The sequence below is a fragment of the Dipodomys ordii genome, unplaced genomic scaffold (genome assembly GCF_000151885.1).
Source record: "Dipodomys ordii isolate 6190 unplaced genomic scaffold, Dord_2.0 Scaffold171, whole genome shotgun sequence".
Classification (NCBI taxonomy): Eukaryota; Metazoa; Chordata; class Mammalia; order Rodentia; family Heteromyidae; genus Dipodomys; species Dipodomys ordii.
In genome coordinates, this window is record NW_012267387.1 from 1,623,756 (window position 1) to 1,642,089 (window position 18,334).

Genomic DNA, 18,334 nt, shown 5'->3' on the forward strand with positions numbered 1-18,334 from the left:
CCGAGCCCCCGCGCTTCGCGTCCTGGGACGAGATGAACGTGCTGGCCCACGGGCTCCTGCAGCTCGGCCGCGGGCTGCACGAACACGTAGAGCGCACCCGAGGGCAGCTGGGCGCCCTGGAGCGCCGCCTGGCCGCCTGCGGCGCGGCCTGCCAGACATCCGAGACCACCGGGGTCCCCTCCGCGCATCCCCAGCGTCCGGGCGCCGTCCCCGCCGCCGCCGCCGCCGGTGGTGAGGTGGCTCCTGAGATCCTGCGCGATCTCCAGGTAGGAGCGGCTTCCAGGAGGGTTTGGGAGGGAAGGGGGAAGGTGTAGCTGTGCCTAAAATCCTGCATGCCTGGGGGTGAGGAGTGGGGAGAGGGACAGGCCTGGGGCTCTCTGGGCTCTTTTGCTTTGGTTGCAAAAGGATGGACATTTGGAAGGATGGATGGTGGGGGAGGATGGATGGGGAGGCTGGACACCTGAGCCCAGATTCTCAGTGAGGTTTGCCCTCCTTCACCTACCCCCCCAGACACAGCTGAAGGTTCAAAATGGCAGGATCCACCAACTGTTCCTCAAAGTGGCTCAGCAGCAGCGACATCTGGAGAAGCAACACTTGAGAATCCAACATCTGCAGAACAAGGTACCCACCCTAGGACCCGGCCCAGCTGAGGAGGACCGGGCAAGGCCAGGCAAGGCCGGGCCTGTCGTCCTGTCCCTGCTGGCATCGAGCTAACAAATCTAAAAACTCAGCAGCTCGAGCCATTTGATCTAACGCCGATCCACCTTCTTCTCCTGACTCAGATTGCCCTTCTGGCCCCCACACACCTAGACAACGGGGTGATCCAGCCTGCCACTAAAAAGAGGCTCCCCAAGATGGCCCAGCCTTCTGGTCTGGCTCCCAATGCCACCAGCTTGCACAGTGAGTGTCTGATCGTTTCTCTGTCCTCCAGTCCTGTCCCCAGCTCATCCCACCTTCCCACTTTCCATCCTGGTCCCCATCTCCCTGTGGGGCCTACCTTAGGAGACAGACAGAAGTCCTGCCTTATGTCCCTTGGGCTCACTAGTGAGGGGTTGATGGGGAGAGCCCCACGCCCCCCTCAGACCTGACCCTATGTGGTCTTCCCAGCAAACGCCTCATGTCCTAGCTGGAGCTGGGGTGGGACAGTGAGGAACTTGAACTATATTAGGGGGAATGAGGGGAGAGACCCCCCTCACCCCCAGTTCCCAGTCCTAGGGCCTGAACTTAGGACCTGGGTGCTGTCATGTAGCTTTTTCCATTCAAGGCTGGCACTCTACCACTTGAACCACTTGAGCTTTTTGGTGATTAACTGGAGATAAAAGCCTCATGGAGGGCTGGGATGTAACTCAGTGGCAAAGCACTTGCCTAGCAAGTGCAACGTCCTGGGTTCGATCCCCAGTACCAAAAGAGAAAAGATGGGCTGGGAAGGTGGCTCAGTGGTAGAGCGCTTGCCTTGCATGCCTGAGGCCCTGGGTCCAATTCCTCAGCACCACATAAGCAAAAAGAAAAAAGCCGGAAGTGGCACTGTGGCTCAAGCGGTAGAGTGCTAGCCTTGAGCTGAAGAGCTGAGGGACAGCGCCCAGGCCCAGAGTTCAGGCCCCACAACCAGACCCCCCCCCCAAAAAAAAAGAAGACAAAAAAAACACGTTTCCTTCTCAGGGCTGGCTAGGAACCCAGATCCTCAGATCTCAGCCTCTTGAACAGCTAGGTTGACAGGTGGAGGCAGCCCCTGCACACAAGCCACGCTTAAATCTTACAAATCCAGTGTTCCTGGTCCCTCATGCCTTTTATCTGTTCCCCAAGTCTCTATCCAGCCTGTACATATTTGCACACGCACACACATGCCCATACTGAATGAGCTTTTTTGGGGGGAGGGCATCTCTTGGTCCTTTATTGTGCACATTCCAAGTCCACCCTCCCCCATCCCAAACCATGGCACATGTGTCTATCTGACACAAGTTCTCAGTTCCCACCCTAAGTTCATGTCCACCCTGTTACCTTGCGCCCCGCCATCTGTGGCTGTCCACTGCCAACTGGGTGAAAGTTTGGATCCCCCATTTCACACCCAGGGCAGGCTGGTGGCTGACTTCCAGCCCTTAGGGCGCACCCCTCCCCCACAGGCAGATGTGCAGTCATCCTGGGATGAGGGGCGCTTGGGGGTGGGGTGGGAGCCGCAGGCATACGCCCTGGCTTGGGAGAGATGGTGGGGGAAAAAAAGGAGGGTGTTGTGAAGGTTTGGGACTCCCAGACTCAGGCCAGCCAAGTAGGGGAAAGTTCAGAACCGGGGATACAAACATCTGGCTGTGAAGCTGACCACATTGGTGGCTTGGCCAGCTGCCTGTCCTGATTGGATGAGAGGAAAAGTAGGGAAAAGGGGAGCTGCCTGAGGGGCCGGAAAGTGTCCTCCTGGGGTTCAGAGCCAGCTCCTCCTGGGGGGGGAGTGAATATACTCATTGGAGGAGAGTCCCCGCCTGCCCCCCCCACGACCTTTCCCCTACTTTCTCAGCTTGGGGGGGGGGAGCGGGCCCTCCTGATCCTGCCAAGACCAAGTTCCTTCTTGCCTCCTCTCCTCTCTTCCTCCTTCTCCCTCCAGACTTGTTCCCTAAGCTTTCTCACAGTGAGACCAGAGCTTCAGTCACCTCAAGTCTCATCCAGACTCCATCAGCACCCTCCCCCACTATACAAGTCGAAGTCCTTTGTGCTGAGCTCAGCATCTGCCTCCGTGCACCTCCCCCCTTCCACCCCAGCTCCCTCCTCCTCCTCCTTTAATTTTAATTTTTTTTTTGGGTCTGGTTGTGGGGCCTGAACTCTGGGCTTGGGCGCTGTCCCTCAGCTCTTCAGCTCAAGGCTAGCGCTCTACCACTTGAGCCACAGTGCCACTTCCGGCTTTTTTCTTTTTGCTTATGTGGTGCTGAGGAATTGAACCCAGGGCCTCAGGCATGCAAGGCAAGCGCTCTACCACTGAGCCACCTTCCCAGCCCCTCCTTCTCCTCCTCCTTCTTTTTTTGCCAGTCCCAGAGCTTGAACTCAGGGCCTGGTCACTGTCCTTGGGCCTCTATGTGCTCAAGGCTAGCACTCTACCACTTGAGCCACAGCACCACTTCTGGCTTTTTCTGTTTATGTGGTACTGAGGAATCGAACCCAGGGCTTCATGCATGGTAAGTGAGCACTCTACCACTAAGCCACATTCCTTGTTCTCCAGCTCCTTTCTTTCTAGTCTTTATTAAAACACCAACTGTGGCCTATGACCAGGGTGAGGGGCACATGCTTAGTGGCTGGAGAGGGAGCTGCTTTGTGTCTCGGGTGCTAGGTGGGGGAGAGAAGGGAGACACCTCCAGATAACTTGAGTGGGGGTTGGTCTGGGGGTGAGGGAAAGCATCCAGACACTGGGACCCAGAAACAGGAGGAAAGAGACTCCTGGACAGCAAGTGGCACATGTAAATTCCCTGTGGCAGGAGGGTTTGTGGTTCAGGAAGGGTGGGGGAGATACGAGAGAAGCCTCCGTGTGCAGCAAGGGTGGGGTACAGCCAGGCTTGGAGATTCATGCCTGTACTCCCAGCTAACCAGGAGGCTGAGCTCTGAGGATCGAGGTTGGAAGCCAGCCTGGACAAGAAAGCCTGTGAAACTCCTATCTCCCAATTACCCAGTAAAAAGTTGGACATGGAGCTGTGGAACAAGTGGTAGAGCACCAGCCTTGAGTAAAAAAGCCAAGGGAGCTTGCCGTTGGTGGCTCGCTCACACCTGTAATCCTAGCTACTCAGGAGGCTGTCAGCCGGGGCAGGAAAATCCGTGAGACTCTTATCTTTAATTAATCACCAGTGGGCTGGGAAGTTGGCTCAGTGGTAGAGCGCTTGCCTTGCATGCCTGAGGCCCTGGGTTCGATTCCTCAGCACCACATAAGCAAAAAGAAAAAAGCCTGAAGTGGCACTGTGGCTTCAAGTGGTAGAGTGCTAGTCTTGAACTGAAGAGCTGAGGGACAGCGCTCAGGCCCAGAGTTCAGGCCCCATGACTGGACCCCCCAAAAAAGAAAATTAATCACCAGAAAACCAGAAATAGCGCTGTGGCTCAAGTGGTAGAGCTTGAGGTGAATAGTTGAGGGACAGCACCAGGCCCAGAATTCAAGCCCCACAACTGTCAGGAAAAAAAAAAAGGCTAAGGGACCAAGCCTAGACCCTGAGTTCAAGCCCCAGATACTGGACACAAAAGAAAGGAGGTGGTGGGGGTGCAATGTGGGAGGAGGGAGAACAATCTTCAGTGAACCTTGTCAATCATATTGACCAAGGCCATTGGAAGCCAGGGAAGAATCTAGCTGATAGTGGAGTCCTAAGAGTAAGATTGCCTCTCACCCACTTTCTCCACATCCCCAGCCCTTAGACATGACTGTCTCCTGACACTCTGGGGTTTCTCTCCTGCATCAGCTCTTCTTTCTGTCTGCCTTCAGAACTGCCTAAGGACTGCCAGGAGCTCTTCGAAGATGGCCAGCGGCAGAGTGGACTTTTCCAGATCCAGCCTCAGGGATCCCCACCATTCCTGGTTAACTGTGAGATGACCTCAGGTAGGAGGCCTTGGCTTACCGAGGGAGCCCTCTTGCCCTGTATAATCCTGTTGCTGCTTTTAAAATGCTGCCACAAGCCCAGCACCAGTAGCTCACACCTGTAATCCTAGCTACTCAGGAGGCTAAGATTTGAGTGAGGATCACAGTTGGAAGCCAGCCCCAGGCAGGAAAGTCTGTGAGACTCTTATCTCCAATGAAATACCCAAAGAGTTGGAAGTGGAGCTGTGGCTCAAGTGGTAGAGCATTAGCCTTGAGCAAAAAGAGCTCAGGGGCAGTGCCCAGGCCCTGAGTTCAAGCCCTACAACTGAGGGGGAAAAAAAGCCAGTTGTACATAGCACAGAGGTAGAACAGGCCTAGCATGTACAAAGGCCTCGGGTTCAACCTCACCCTATTTCCATAAATGAACTTTCTATACTTAATCCCTGCAGCTGGTTTTGCAGATTTTCTCTAGCCCCTCTTCCCTGCCATTCCTTGGGACAAAGGTCTAGCCTCAATCCCCTGCTTGCTATTCATGCTTCTGTCTCACTTTCCTTCTCCTACTCTCCCTGGGTTTGGGGGAATCTTAGGGTTGGGGAGCCAATAGGGTCAAGCCTTTTGAGGAGGGAATCTCCTGGTGACCCTGCACCTCTCTCTCTCTCTCCGGACAGAGGGGGGCTGGACTGTGATTCAGAGGCGCCAAGATGGCTCTGTGGATTTCAACCAGCCTTGGGAAGCCTACAAGGCCGGCTTTGGGGACCCCCAAGGTGGGTACTTCTGGGCTGGGTGAAAGGCAGGGAGGGGAGAGGTGTGGGGATGTGTGCCCTCCTTACCAGGTGGCATCTCCCTCTGCAGGCGAGTTCTGGCTGGGCCTGGAGAAAATCCACAGTATCACTGGGGACCGTGGTGGCCGCCTGGCTGTGCAGCTTCAGGACAGAGATGGTAATGCCAAATCTCTTAAGTTTCCTGTCCACCTGGGCGGCGAGGACACAGCCTACAGCCTGCAGCTCACCGCCCCCGTGGCCAGTGAGCTGGGAGTCTCGGTGGCCACATCAAACGGCCTCTCCCTGCCCTTCTCCACATGGGACCAGGACCACGACCTCCGAGGGGATCTGAACTGTGCCAAGAGCCTCTCTGGTGAGCAGGCTTTGTCTTCAACCTGTCCCACCTCCTACCCTGAAGTCCCCTCCTCATCTTCTTATGGTGCTTTGTTGCTTTGCCTGATCACAATTCTGGCCTCAGTTTTCCTGTCTTTAAAATGGGTCCAATGGTGGCATGTACTATGTGTGGCTGTTAGGACAATTCTGTGAGACATTCGTGGGATGGGGCTGGCATGGGGCGAAGCTGAGATACACCTGGTCCCTGTAAAATTGGAGGCAAAGCCTTGGCTCTGTGAAGGAAAAGATAAAATTACAGAGCTGGGAATGTGGCTTAGTGGTAGAGCACTTGCCTAGCATGCATGAAGCCCTGGATTCCAAGCCCTGGGTTCAATTCCTCAGTACCACATAAACAGAAGAGGCCAGAAGTGGCACTGTGGCTCAAGTGGTAGAGTGCTAGCCTTGAGCAAAAAAAAAAAAAAAAACTCAGGGACGGTGCCCAGGCCTGAGTTCAAGCCCCAGGACTGACAGAAAAAAAAAAAAAAAAGATAAAGTGACTTGTTCCCCCCTTCTCTTTTGTTGGTCATGGGCTTGAACTTTGGGCCTGGGCGCTATCCCTCAGCTCTTCAGTTTAAGGTAAACACTTTAGCACTTGAGAGCTACAGTATCACTTCTGGTTTTCTGGTATTAATTGGAGATAAGAGTCTCAGGACTGGGGCTGGGAAGGTGGCTCAGTGGTAGAGCGCTTGCCTTGCATGCCAGAGGCCCTGGGTTCGATTCCTCAGCACCACATAAGCAAAAAGAAAAAAAAAAAGCCGGAAGTGGCGCTGTGGCTCAAGTGGTAGAGCGCTAGCCTTGAGCTGAAATGCTGAGGGATAGCATCCAGGCCCAGAGTTCAGGCCCCACGGCCGGACCAAAAAAAAAAAAATGTAGATTAAAAAAAAAAAAAAAAAAAAAAGCCGGGCGCTGGTGGCTCACGCCTGTAATCCTAGCTACTCAGGAGGCTGAGATCTGAGGATCGCGGTTCAAAGCCAGCCCGGGCAGGAGAGACCGTGAGACTCCTATCTCCAATAAACCACCAGAAAACCGGAAGTGGCGCTGTAGCTCAAGTGGTAGAGCGCTCGCCTTGAGCTGAAGAGCTGAGGGACAGCGCCCAAGCCCAGAGTTCAAGCTCCACGACCGACAAAAAAAAAAAAAAAGAGTCTCAGGACTTTCCTGCCTGGGCTGGATTTGAACCTCTATCCTCAGATCTCAGCTAAGATTACAGGCGTGAGCCACCAGTCCCTGGCTTTTCTTTTGTTTTCTTTTCTTTTCTTCTGCAGTACTGAGGTTTGAACTCAGGGCTTCTGAAGTGAGCCATGCCTCTCTGCTCTTGTTTTGTTTTTTTCTTTAGTTATTTTTCAGGTAGGGTCTCTCATTTTTGCCCACATCCAGCCTTGGATCCAAGATCTTCTTATCCATGGCCTCCTACATGGCTGGAGGGCCAGGTGTAGGTAGTCTGACTTGTTGGTTGAGATGAGGATCTCACTAACATGTTCCTCAGGTTGGCCTTCAACTATGATCCTTTTGATCTCCAGGGGAGATTGTCAATAAGTCTACCTTGTTCCCAAGGCAGAAAAGCTGACTACCTGTGATTAATGAGATGCCCAGGGTCCCCCATTTTCCCCCTCACTTTGTCACAACCTGGGTGTCCTTTGGAATGGTTTGTCTATCACTACCAGGGCCATCTTCCTCTTCGTGGAGAATGCAGGGCCTTGACCGTGTCCTCTGTCCTTTGACCCGGCAGGTGGATGGTGGTTCGGCACCTGTGGTCACTCCAACCTCAATGGCCAGTATTTCCATTCCATGCCCCATCAACGACAGCAGCGTAAGAAGGGAATGTTCTGGAAGGGCTGGCGGGGCCGCTACTACCCACTGCAGGCGACCACCATGCTGATCCAAGCCACAGAGGACAAAGAAGCCTCTTAGCCTCCCACTGGGGCCTGGTCTCAGGCCGAGAAGGACAATGACCTTGAGTTTGGCTCAAGGATTTTGAGTGCTCTGTGTCTGGTCATGGGGCGCCCAGCAGGGGCCACGTGGAGCTTTGTGGACAGAGAAGAAGCCCTTGACTGGAGAGAACCCCCAGTTCTGAGTGGGGTGCTGCGCGTATTCTGTGAGATCAGGACGGCAGGGCGAGGGATGGTCCCTGGGGAAAGTGTAGGATGACGGGGTTATACAGTGTGAACCCCACTTCTTGCCTGCCTGAGGAGCTGAGGAGGCAGAGGGACCATTCTGGGATGGCCAGGCCGGCCCTTGATGGCAGACTCAGTCATATTGACTGGCTGGGGAAATGGGGATCCCTGGGAGGGGGAGGGGGTCCCCAATACCCTCCTGGTGCTCTTGTATGGGGGATGCTGCGGTGCCAGCGATGGCACCCTGGCAGAAGCCATGGGATTCTTGGAATAAAAAGCAACCTCAGAACATTTCGTGCCTTGTTCTTTGGTTTGTTTTGAAAAGCAAAGTCCAAGGAGACATGCTCCTGGGGTGTGGAGTGTGTCCCCAGCGGGTGAGCACAGGCTGGGGTTCTCCCCCCCCACCTCTGCCAGCCTATCCCAGCTGCCCTCCTCGAAGACGTTCTGATGTGACTCACCCTTGTCTTCACTTTCAAAATCACCAAGAAAACCCCAAAGCAAACAAACCAAAAAAAACCCTCGTACAGTTCAGTCACTAGGGAAGCAAGTGGAAGGAAAAAGGAGACTTCCTTCCTAATCATATTTAAACAGTTCTTTTTTTGTTTGTTTGTTTGAATTCAGGACCCTATTGTCTGACATGGACCTCAAACCCATTTTGTTTGGTTTGTTTTTTTGGTGCTGGTCTTGAACTCAGGGCCTGGACATTGTCCCCAAGCTACATTTTGCTCAAGGCTAATACTCTACCACTTGACCCATAGCTCCACTTCTGGATTTTTTTTGGTGGTTTGGAGATGATAACAGTCTCATGGACTTTCCTGCCCAGCTGGCTTCAAATTACAATCCTTAGATTGCAGCCTCCTGAGATGCGAGGACTATAGGTGTGAGCCACTGATGAGTAGCTTTTTTTTTTTTTGGTGCCAGTCCTGGGGCTTGAACTCAGGGCCTGAGCATCATCCCTGAGCTTTTGTGCCCAAGAGATCTACCACTTGAGCCACAAATTCACTACCAGCCTTTTGGATGATTAATTGGAGATAAATCTCAGACTTTCATGTTTGGGCTGGCTTTGAACTTGAGATCCTGGTATCTCAACCTTCTGAGTAGCTAAGAATACAAGTGTGAGCCACTGATACCCAGCTTACTTAGCTTTTTTTTTTTTTTTTAATTGAAGCCAGTAGTCTACCACTTGAGCCATACCTCCCAGTTTCTCACATTTGTCTGGTCTGGACTGGCTTTGAACTGTAATCCTCAGGATTATAGATGTGAGCCATCTGCACCCAACTAGTATTTTTTTTTCTACTATCCATGTTTCTTTTTGTTGTTGTTTTGGAAGGACCTGGGTTTGATCCCCAGAGCCACATAAAATAAATAATAAAATCTTCTACATGTTTCAAGAATCAGAAGGCCATGAGTGTGCCAAGACAAGTTTGCATGTTTAGAAGAGACATAGCCAGGTATGGTGGCTCAACTGTGTAATCCTAGCTCCCCAGAGATTTTTTTTTTTTTTTGCCAGTTCTGGGGCTTGACCTCAGGGCCTGAGCACTGACCCTGAGCTTCTCTCTCTCTCTTTATTTTTTTTTTTTTTGGGTCCGGTCCTGGGGCCTAAACTCTGGGCCTGGGCGCTGTCGCTCAGCTCTTCAGCTCAAGGCTAGCATGCTTCCACTTGAGCCATGCACCACTTCCGGCTTTTTTTTCTTCTGCTTATGTGGTGCTGAGGAATCGAACCCAGGGCCTCATGCATGCAAGTCAAGCGCTCTACCACTGAGCCACCTTCTCAGCCCCGACCCTGAGCTCTCTAGCTCAAAGCGAGCACTCTACCACTTGAGCCACAGTGCCACTTCCAGCTTTTTCTGTTTATGTAGTGCTGAGGAATTGAATCCAGGGCTTCATGCATGCTAGGCAAGCATTCTACTATGAAGCCACATTCCCAACCCCTCCTCTGAGATCTTAAGATCGAGGTTCAAAGCCAGCCCGGGGAAAAAGTTTGTGAGACCCCTCTCTGCCCCCAGCCACCAGTAGGGCTCAGTGGCTTAGCACGTATGAGGCCCTGTGTTTGATTCTGGGCACACATTTGCACGTGCACGCACATACACATACACACACAAAGGAAAGGAATATTTTTATTGAATCCATTATAGCCAAATGTTACTATTTCAACAAGGAATCAATATCAACATTATTACTGACGTACCTTGACGCTGGTTTTGGTTTGATTGTTCTAAGTTATTAGAATCTGGCATGCACTGGAAGCTTCTGGCATGTCTCAGTTTAGATCAGCCAAAGTTCAAGGGCAAAGTAACCGTGACTACTCCTTGCCATGTTGGATGGCACTGCTGTAAACACTAAGACAAGATATGTAGTCAAGCTGGGTGCTGGTGGCTCACGCCTGTAATCCTATCTACTCAGGAGGCTGAGATCTGAGTATCAAGGTTCAAAGCCAGCCCGGGCAGGAAAGTCCGTGAAATTCTTATCTCCAATAAACCACCAGAAATCCAGAAGTGGTGCTGTAGCTCAAGTGGTAGAGCACTAGCCTTGAGCTGAAGAGCTGAGGGACAGCGCCCAGGCCCAGAGTTCAAGCCCTGAGACCAACAACAACAAAAAACAAGGCAAGCACTCCACCACTGAGCCACCTTCCCAGCCCTCTTTTTCTTTTCATTTTTTTAAAAGTAAATTGTAGGTCTTGAACTCAGGGCCTGGGCATTGACCTTGAGCTATTTCTCTCAAGGCTAGTGCTCTACCACTTTAGGTTTTCTGGTGGTTCAATGGAGATGAGTCTCATGAGGACTTTGCTGTGCAGGTTGGCTTTGAACTGCAATCCTCAGATCTCAGCCTCCTGAGTAGTTAGGATTACAGGCATGAGCCACGGGTACTAGCCACATGCACAATTCTTGATCCTATAGTGACAGGGTATGGCTCAACTGTAGGTCCCTTGCTTCCCAGGCATGACCTCCAGGGTTCTAAATTGAATGCCTAAAAAAAAAACTACAATCCAGCTGGGCATTGGTGGCTCCTGCCTGTAATCCTAACTACTCGGGAGGCTGAGATCTGAGGATTACAATTCAAAGCCAGCTCAGGCAGGAAAGTCTGTGAAACTCTCATTTACAATTCAAAGCCAGCTCAGGCAGGAAAGTCTGTGAAACTCTCATTTCCAATTAACCACCAGAAAGCCAGAAGTGGCGCTGTGGCTCAAGTGGTAGAGCACTTGCTTTGAGCTGAAGAGCTGAGGGACAGCGCCCAGGCCCAGAGTTCAAGCCCCACAACTGACAAAAACAAAACAAGACAAAAAAAAAAAACCAAACAAACCCTATAAGCCGGTATTTATGAAGCCACTATAACCTGCCAAGCCCCATACTAGGTACCTCCTCAAATGACCCTGCACAGTCCCTCCTGTGACAGACAGGGTGACCTTTAACCAAAGGTCCAAACTGGAACACACTTCAGAGGACAAGGTGTTGTTAATTTTTAAGCTGATGACTGACGTCAAGTAGCTAATGGCAGGACTTACTGACCCATTTTGAAAAATGATAAATATATCTCCAGTAATCTGCCAAACCAATATTACCTGACTTAACCAGGTCAGTAGCACTATGTTCAATGACAACAAGGCAATGCCCCTACTTTGCTATTTTTAACTATAATTTTATTGTCATTAGTAAGGCGTGTACAGAGGGGTTATTATTTCATAAGTTGGATAATGAGGATATTTCTTTATTTTTCTTTTTTTGTCGGTCGTGGGGCTTGAACTCTGGGCTTGGGCGCTGTCCCAGCACTCTTCAGCTCAAGGTGAGGGCTCTACTGCCAGAGCCACAATGCCACTTCTGGTTTTCTAGTGTTTTTTTTTTTATTGGAGATAAGAGTCTCACGGACTTCTTCCCAGGCTGGTTTTGAACCGCGATTCTCAGATCTCAGCCTCCTGAGTAGTTAGGATTACAGGAGTGAGCCACCGATGCCCGGCAGACATTTCTTTTTGGACAATGTTACTCCTACCTTTCCTTTCTCTCCGTTTCTCCCTCCCACCCTGGGACACAACTTAACATAATTCACTTTTTCCATATAGTGGATACTGTGCATGACTGCACTTGCTCACCCACCCTTTTTGTGGCCTCTCACCACAAAAAAAGGAAAAAGGAAAAAGAGCCAGGAGCTGGTAGCTCACGCTTGTAATCCTAGTTACTCAGGAGGCTGAGATCTGAAGGTTGTGGTCTGAAGCCAGCTCAGGCAGGAAAATTTATGAGACTCTTTTTCTTTTCTCTCTCTCTCTCTCTCTCTTTTTTTTTTTTTTGCCAGTCTTGGGGGCCTGAACTCTGGGCCTGGATGCTGTCATTCAGCTATTCGGCTCAAGAGGAGCACTCTACCACTTGAGCCACAGCGCCACTTCTGGCCTTTTCTGCTTATGTGGTGCTGAGGAATCAACTCTAGGGCCTCATGAATGCAAGACAAGCACTCTACCGCTGAGCCACCTTCCCAGTCCCTTATGAGATTCTTTATCTTCAAAATGGTAGAAGTGGAACTGTGGCTCAGGTGGCATAATACCAAAACAAAACAGGGAGATGAATGAGTCAGAGATAGAGTGCTTGCCCAGCAGATGTGAGACTGAGGTTTTGTCTCTAGCATGAGTACTGTCCCTGAACTTTTCAGCCCAAGGTGGGTGCTCTACCACTTGAGCCACAGTGCCATTTCCAGTTTTCTGGCGGTTCATTGGAGATAAGAGTCTCATGGACTTGCCTGCTCGGGTTGACTTTGAACAGCAATCCTCAGATCTCAGGCTCCTGAATAGCTAGGATTACAGGCATGAGCCACCCGTGCCCGGATAGGGCCTTGCTCTTTCTGGGCTATTACTCCATCCCACTTGGACTATTTTCCTGTTCCATGACTTTTTCCTCATCAGTGCTGGGCACACAGTAGCTTCTCTGAGGTCCTGATGAAGAAATACGCTGAAGCTAGGTACCAGTGGCTTGCCTGTAAACCTAGCTACTCAGAAGGCCGAGATCTGGTAGTTTGAGCCTGTCCCAGGTAGGTAAGTCTATAAGACGTGTGTGTGTGTGTGTGTGTGTGTGTGTGTGTGTGTGTGTGTGTGTGTGTTGGTCCTAGGGCTTGAATCCAAAGCTTCAACATTGTCCCTGAGAGTGTTTCCCCCCACCCCCCAGTCCTAGAGCTTGAACTAAGGGCCTGGGCACTGACCCTGAGCTTCTCTTGCTCAAGGCAAGCACTCTACCATTTGAGCCACAGTGCCACTTCCAACTTTTTCTGTTTATGTAGTGATGAGGAATTGAACCCAGGGCTTTATTCATGCTAGGCAAGCACTCTACCACTAAGCCAGCCATGTTTGTTTTTTGTCAGTCATAGTACTTGAACTCAGGGCCTGGCTTCTGTCCCTGAGCTTTTTCACTCAAGGATAATGCTCTACCACTTTGAGCCATAGCACCACTTCCAGTTTTCTGGTGGCTAATTGGAGATAAGAATCTCATGGACTTTCCTGCCTAGGAGTGGCTTTGATTCATGATCCTCACATCTCAACCTCCTGAGTAGCTAGGATTACAGACAGGAGCCTGTAATAATTCCTGGCCTTTGTGTGTGTGTGTGGGGGGGGGTCCTGGGGCTTGAACTCAGGGCCTGGGTGCTGTCCCTGAGCTTCTGTGCAAGGTTAACACTCTACCACTTGGGCCAGCACCACTTCCAGCTCTGTTTATATGGTACTGATTAATCAAACCTTGGGCTTCATGAATGCTAGGGAAGTACTCTACCACTAAACCACATTCTCAACCCCTTTGTCTTCTTTTTCTATGAAACCTCAAAGTTCCCATGAACCCATTCCTCTGTCCTTCCTGAAATGACCCTGTTGATTAAACCTCTGTCATCTGCCTCTCACCATTTCTGATATATTGGTAGGATGGCTGAGCTCATCTCTTGAGATTCCCATGGTCAGGACTTTAGCCCTAAAATTCTCGTAATACTGTCACTAAACACATGACATTTTGACACAATTAAGACATGAGGTAAGGAGCTAGGAATGTGGCTTAGTGGTAGAGTGCTGGCCTAGCATGAATGAAGCTCTGGGTTCTTTTTCCTCAGTACTACATACACAGAAAAAGCTGCAAGTGGTGCTGTAGCTTAAATGGTAGAGTGCTAGCTGGGACAGTACCCAGGCCCTGAGTTCAAGCCCTAAGACTGACAAAAAAAAAAAAAAAAAGACATGAGATAAGGCAGGTAGATCGTACCAAGAGAATCCTTGCTACTCAGGGGACTGAGATATGGAAGATCAAGGTTTCCAGCCAGCCTTGGTAGAAACGCTGTGAGACAAGACTCTATCTTCAATTAACCAACATAAATTCAGGTTTGAGGTCTGGCTTAAGTGGCAGAGTGAGCCATGACTGAAAAAGTTGAGTGAGGCAGGGAATGTGGCTTAGTGGTAGAATGCTTGCCTAGCATTCATGAGGCCCTGGGTTTGATTCCTCAGTACCACATCAGCAAAAAATAAGTAGAATTAATAAAAATAAAAAGGAAAAAATAAAAGTATTAAAAAAGTAAAAAAGATAAAGTTGAGTGAGAGTCCCTGAGTTCAAGCCTTGGTACTGATAAAACAAACAAAAAAATTATTTTTAAAAAAACAACCATGCACTGGTGGCTCATGCCTGTAATCCTCGCTACTCAGGAGGCTGAGATCTGAGGATTGCTGCTTGAAGCGAGCTTGGGCAGGAAAGTCTGTGAGACTGTGGCTCAAGTGGTAGAGTGCTAGCCTTGAGCTGAAGAGCTCAGGGATAGCACCCAGGTCCACAATTCAAGCGTCACAACTGCCAAAACGAAACAAACAAGAAAAAGCTATAAGATAAAAACCTGATTGTGGAGGAAAACCAGAGAAGAAGAAACTTCATTGGTCCAGGAGTGATGATGGAGGCCAAGACTGGGTGATTGAGACATGGACGGTGAGTAGTTAGAACCTGGGGAAAATTTAGGATTTTTTTTTTTTTTTGTCAGTTGTGGGGCCTGAACTCGGCCTGGGCGCCTTCCCTCAGCTCTTCAGCTCAAGGCTAGTGCTCTACCACTTGAGCCATAGGACCACTACCAGTTATTTCTGTTTATGTGGCGCTGAGGAATTGAACCCAGGGTCTCATGTATGCAAGGCAAGCACTTTACCACTGAGCCACCTTCCCAGCCCCTAAAATTTAGGAATTCTTGAGTTTTGTTTCTGATATTTTCTTTTTAGATAGTATCTCAGGAAGGCCTCAACCTTGAGATCTTCCTGTCTTAGCTTTCTCAGTGCTGGGAATACAGTCAGAAACCACTAAACTTGGCCTGACCTCTGCATTTGATAGGGAGGAGGAGGAACTGAGACACAAGACTGGGTATGGGGAAAGAGGCCAGTTTGTGTCTGGAGTGCTTGGTGGACATCCCAAGGATAAGATCTAAGCAACAATATGAGTTTTTATGTTTTTATTCTTTCTAATTTATTGTTGTTTTAGAGGTGATACACAGCAAGATTACCTTTATATATGACAGGTAATAAGTACATTTCCTTTCCCATAGTGTCATCTGTTCCCTCATTGTATCCCATATTTCCTCCTTCCCATCTCCACCCACGAGTTGCAGTTTACTTTCATCAATGTCCAGTGTGCTCCACTGCAGCACATTTTCACCCTTTTTCCTCTGATTCTGTGCCTTCCCTCCTCTCCCACAGATGTGCATGTGAATAAACTGTATATAAGGTAAAGAACACAAAGTCAGAGCTGGGCACCAGTGGCTCATGCCTGTAATCCTAGCTACTCAGGAGGCTGAGATCTGAGGATCACGATTCAAAGCCAGTCTGGGCAGGAAAGTCTGTGAAACTCTTATCTCCAATAAACCACCAGAAAACTGGAAGTGGTGCTATGGCTCAAGTGGTAGAGCACTAGCCTTGAGCTGAAGAGCTGAGGGACAGCACTCAGGCCCAGAGTTCAAGCCCACTACTGACCAAAAAAAAAAAAAAAAAAAGAACACAGAGTCATCAGAAAAAAAATAAGAAAAAGTCTTTTGCTTTCATATTTTGGTTTATTTTTGTATATTATTTTATGTACATATAAAGAGGTTTGTTTTTTTTTTGTCAGTCGTAGGGCTTGAACTCTGGGCTTGGGCGCTGTCCTTGTGCTCTTCAGCTCAAGGCATGGGTTTGTTTTTTGTTTTTGTTTTTGTTTTTTTTAGGTCCGGTCATGGGGCCTGAACTCTGGGCCTGGGCGCTGTCCCTCAGCTCTTCAGCTCAAGGCTAGCGCTCTACCACTTGAGCCACAGTGCCACTTCCGGTTTTTTTCTTTTTGATGTGGTGCTGAGGAATCGAACCCAGGGCCTCAGGAATGCAAGGCAAGTGCTCTACCACTGAGCCATCTTCCTAGCCCCCGTGGGTTTTTTTTTTATAATCAGCATGTGGCTCTATTCTTTTCTGAGCTTCCTTTTCTTTTTTTTTTTTCTTTTGTTGGTCATGGGGCTTGAACTCAGGACCTGATCACTGTCCCTGAGCTCTTCTGCTCAAGGCTAGTATTCTACCGCTTTGAGCCACAGCTCCACTTCCAGGTTTGGAGTGGTTAATTGGAGATAAGAGTCTCAGGGACTTTTCTGCCCAGGCTGGCTTTGAACGGTAATCCTGAGATCTCAACCTCCTGAGTAGCTAGGATTATAGGTGTGAGCCACTGGCCTTTTTTGAGCTTACTTGCTCCTGGCTAGTGCTCTACCACAGTGAGCCACAGCTCCACTTAGGCTTTTCATCACTGATCATTGATCTTTTTGTTGTTGTTGTTGTTATTGGTCATAGGTCTTGAACTCAGGGCCTGGGCACTATCCCTGAGCTCTTTTGCTCAAGGCAAGTACTCTACCACTTTGAGCCACAGTTCCACTTCTGGATTTTCCACTTCATGGATTTTCCTGCTCAGGGTTGGCTTCAAACTGTGATCCTCAGATCTCAGCCTCCTGAGTAACTAGGATTACAGGTGAGAGCCATCAGCGCTCAGCACAACAAAAGGAGTTTTATTAGCCGGCTGGCAACTATCCTGTCCTGACTCCAGGGTCTCAGAACAAAGGGTAGCCTCAACCCCTAGTAGGCAGGGCTTATAGAGGCAAAAAAAAAATAAAAAACAACAAACCCACACAGGTGGTAAGGTGGCTTCTCAAGCAAACAGCTGATTCACAGAAGCAAAATTTGCAATTTCATAAGCAATTCTCGTAAACAATTTTTTTCTTTTCTTTCCTTCCTTCCTTCCTTTCCTCTCTCTCCCTCTCTTTCTTTCTTCCTCCCTCCCTCCCTCCTTCTCTCTCTCTCTCTTTCTTTCTTTCTCTTTCTTTTTTTGTTGGTTGTGGGGCTTGAATTCTGGGCCTGGCCATGTCCCTAAGCTCTTCAGCTTAAGACGAGTACTTTACCACTTGAGCCACTTTCAGTTTTCTGGTGGCTTACTGGAGATAAGAGTCTCAACCACTTTCCTACCCTGGCTGACTTTGAACTGCGATCCTCAGATCTCAGCCTCCTGAGTAGCTAGTATTACAGGCGTAAGCCACCGGTGCCCAGCTTCATAAACAATTTGATGAGGTTATCCTGGAGCCATTAGGGGCAGGAGGCACTTCTGCAGTTGTCACTGGACATCAGAGGTAACACATAATCCTGGGGGGTCAACAGTTGTGATCAGACCAGGACGCACAGCATTCAGCTGATGACACTGGAGGTTAGAGGTAAGTTCAGTTTCAGGGCTAGGGGTGGGGATTAACACAGGCTACATCTAATTTGGGGAAAGGGCTGAAGGTCTAAAATGGCTTAAAAAAACTATCTAAAACTGGGTTCTCACAGTAGTAGTAGTAGTAGAGTTAAATACATATGTACTTCAAAAATACCTATATACTTCACTGACAAGTGGTAATAAACTTTGTGGGAGAGGGGTTGAAATAGGGTAGGGGAAAAGCTTATATTTTGGAGTGTCTGCTATAAAGATTTATATTAGATTGTTTTTTCTTTTCTTTTTCATTTCTTTTTTGCAGGTCCTGGGGCTTGAACTCTGGGCCTGGGCACTGTCTCTGAGCTCCTTTTGCCCAAGGCTAGTGACCTACTACTTGAGCCGTAGTGCCATTCCGTTATTTTTTTCTTCTTCCGTGATTAGCCGGACTTTTCTGCCTGAGCTGGCTTCGAACCAGGATTCTCAGATCTCAGCCTCGTAAGTAGCTAGGATTACAGGCGTGAGGCACCAGCACCCAGCTTGGTTTTTGTTTTTCTTTTGTGGTGCTGGGAAACGATTCCAGCGCTTTGTACATTCTAAGCACATCTTAGACAAATATTTGTTAAAGACTTTGTGGCAAAAAAAAAAAGTGGATGTGTTTAAGAAAACGACTTACGAGTGGATTACAGAAGAGTATCCTTGTGAGAAATTGCAAACCAGAAAAGAGATCCCAGGCTAGAGACACCAGATATGGTCACTTAAGGGATGGAGGGACCAGTCCTGAGCCGCCGCCCCCCACCCCAAGCACTGACCTGTGACGTCATCGGGACGTTAAGCAGCGTAACTTCACCTGGACGTAGTTCCTATTCCCTT

General features: G+C 49.5%; 1 protein-coding gene across 1 annotated transcript in view; it reads left to right on the plus strand.

The window, feature by feature from the left end:
* Positions 1 to 8,080, plus strand: part of Angptl4 (angiopoietin-like 4) — a 41,209-nt gene extending 33,129 nt beyond the window's left edge. Inside the window, exons 2-8 of the mRNA XM_013033518.1 lie at positions 6 to 266; positions 511 to 621; positions 783 to 900; positions 4,442 to 4,555; positions 5,203 to 5,298; positions 5,387 to 5,668; positions 7,415 to 8,080. Coding sequence (XP_012888972.1) covers positions 6 to 266; positions 511 to 621; positions 783 to 900; positions 4,442 to 4,555; positions 5,203 to 5,298; positions 5,387 to 5,668; positions 7,415 to 7,596 — 1,164 coding nt within the window. The 3' untranslated portion in view covers positions 7,597 to 8,080. The remainder of the gene's footprint in view (positions 1 to 5; positions 267 to 510; positions 622 to 782; positions 901 to 4,441; positions 4,556 to 5,202; positions 5,299 to 5,386; positions 5,669 to 7,414) is intronic.
* Positions 8,081 to 18,334: the final 10,254 nt, after the last annotated feature.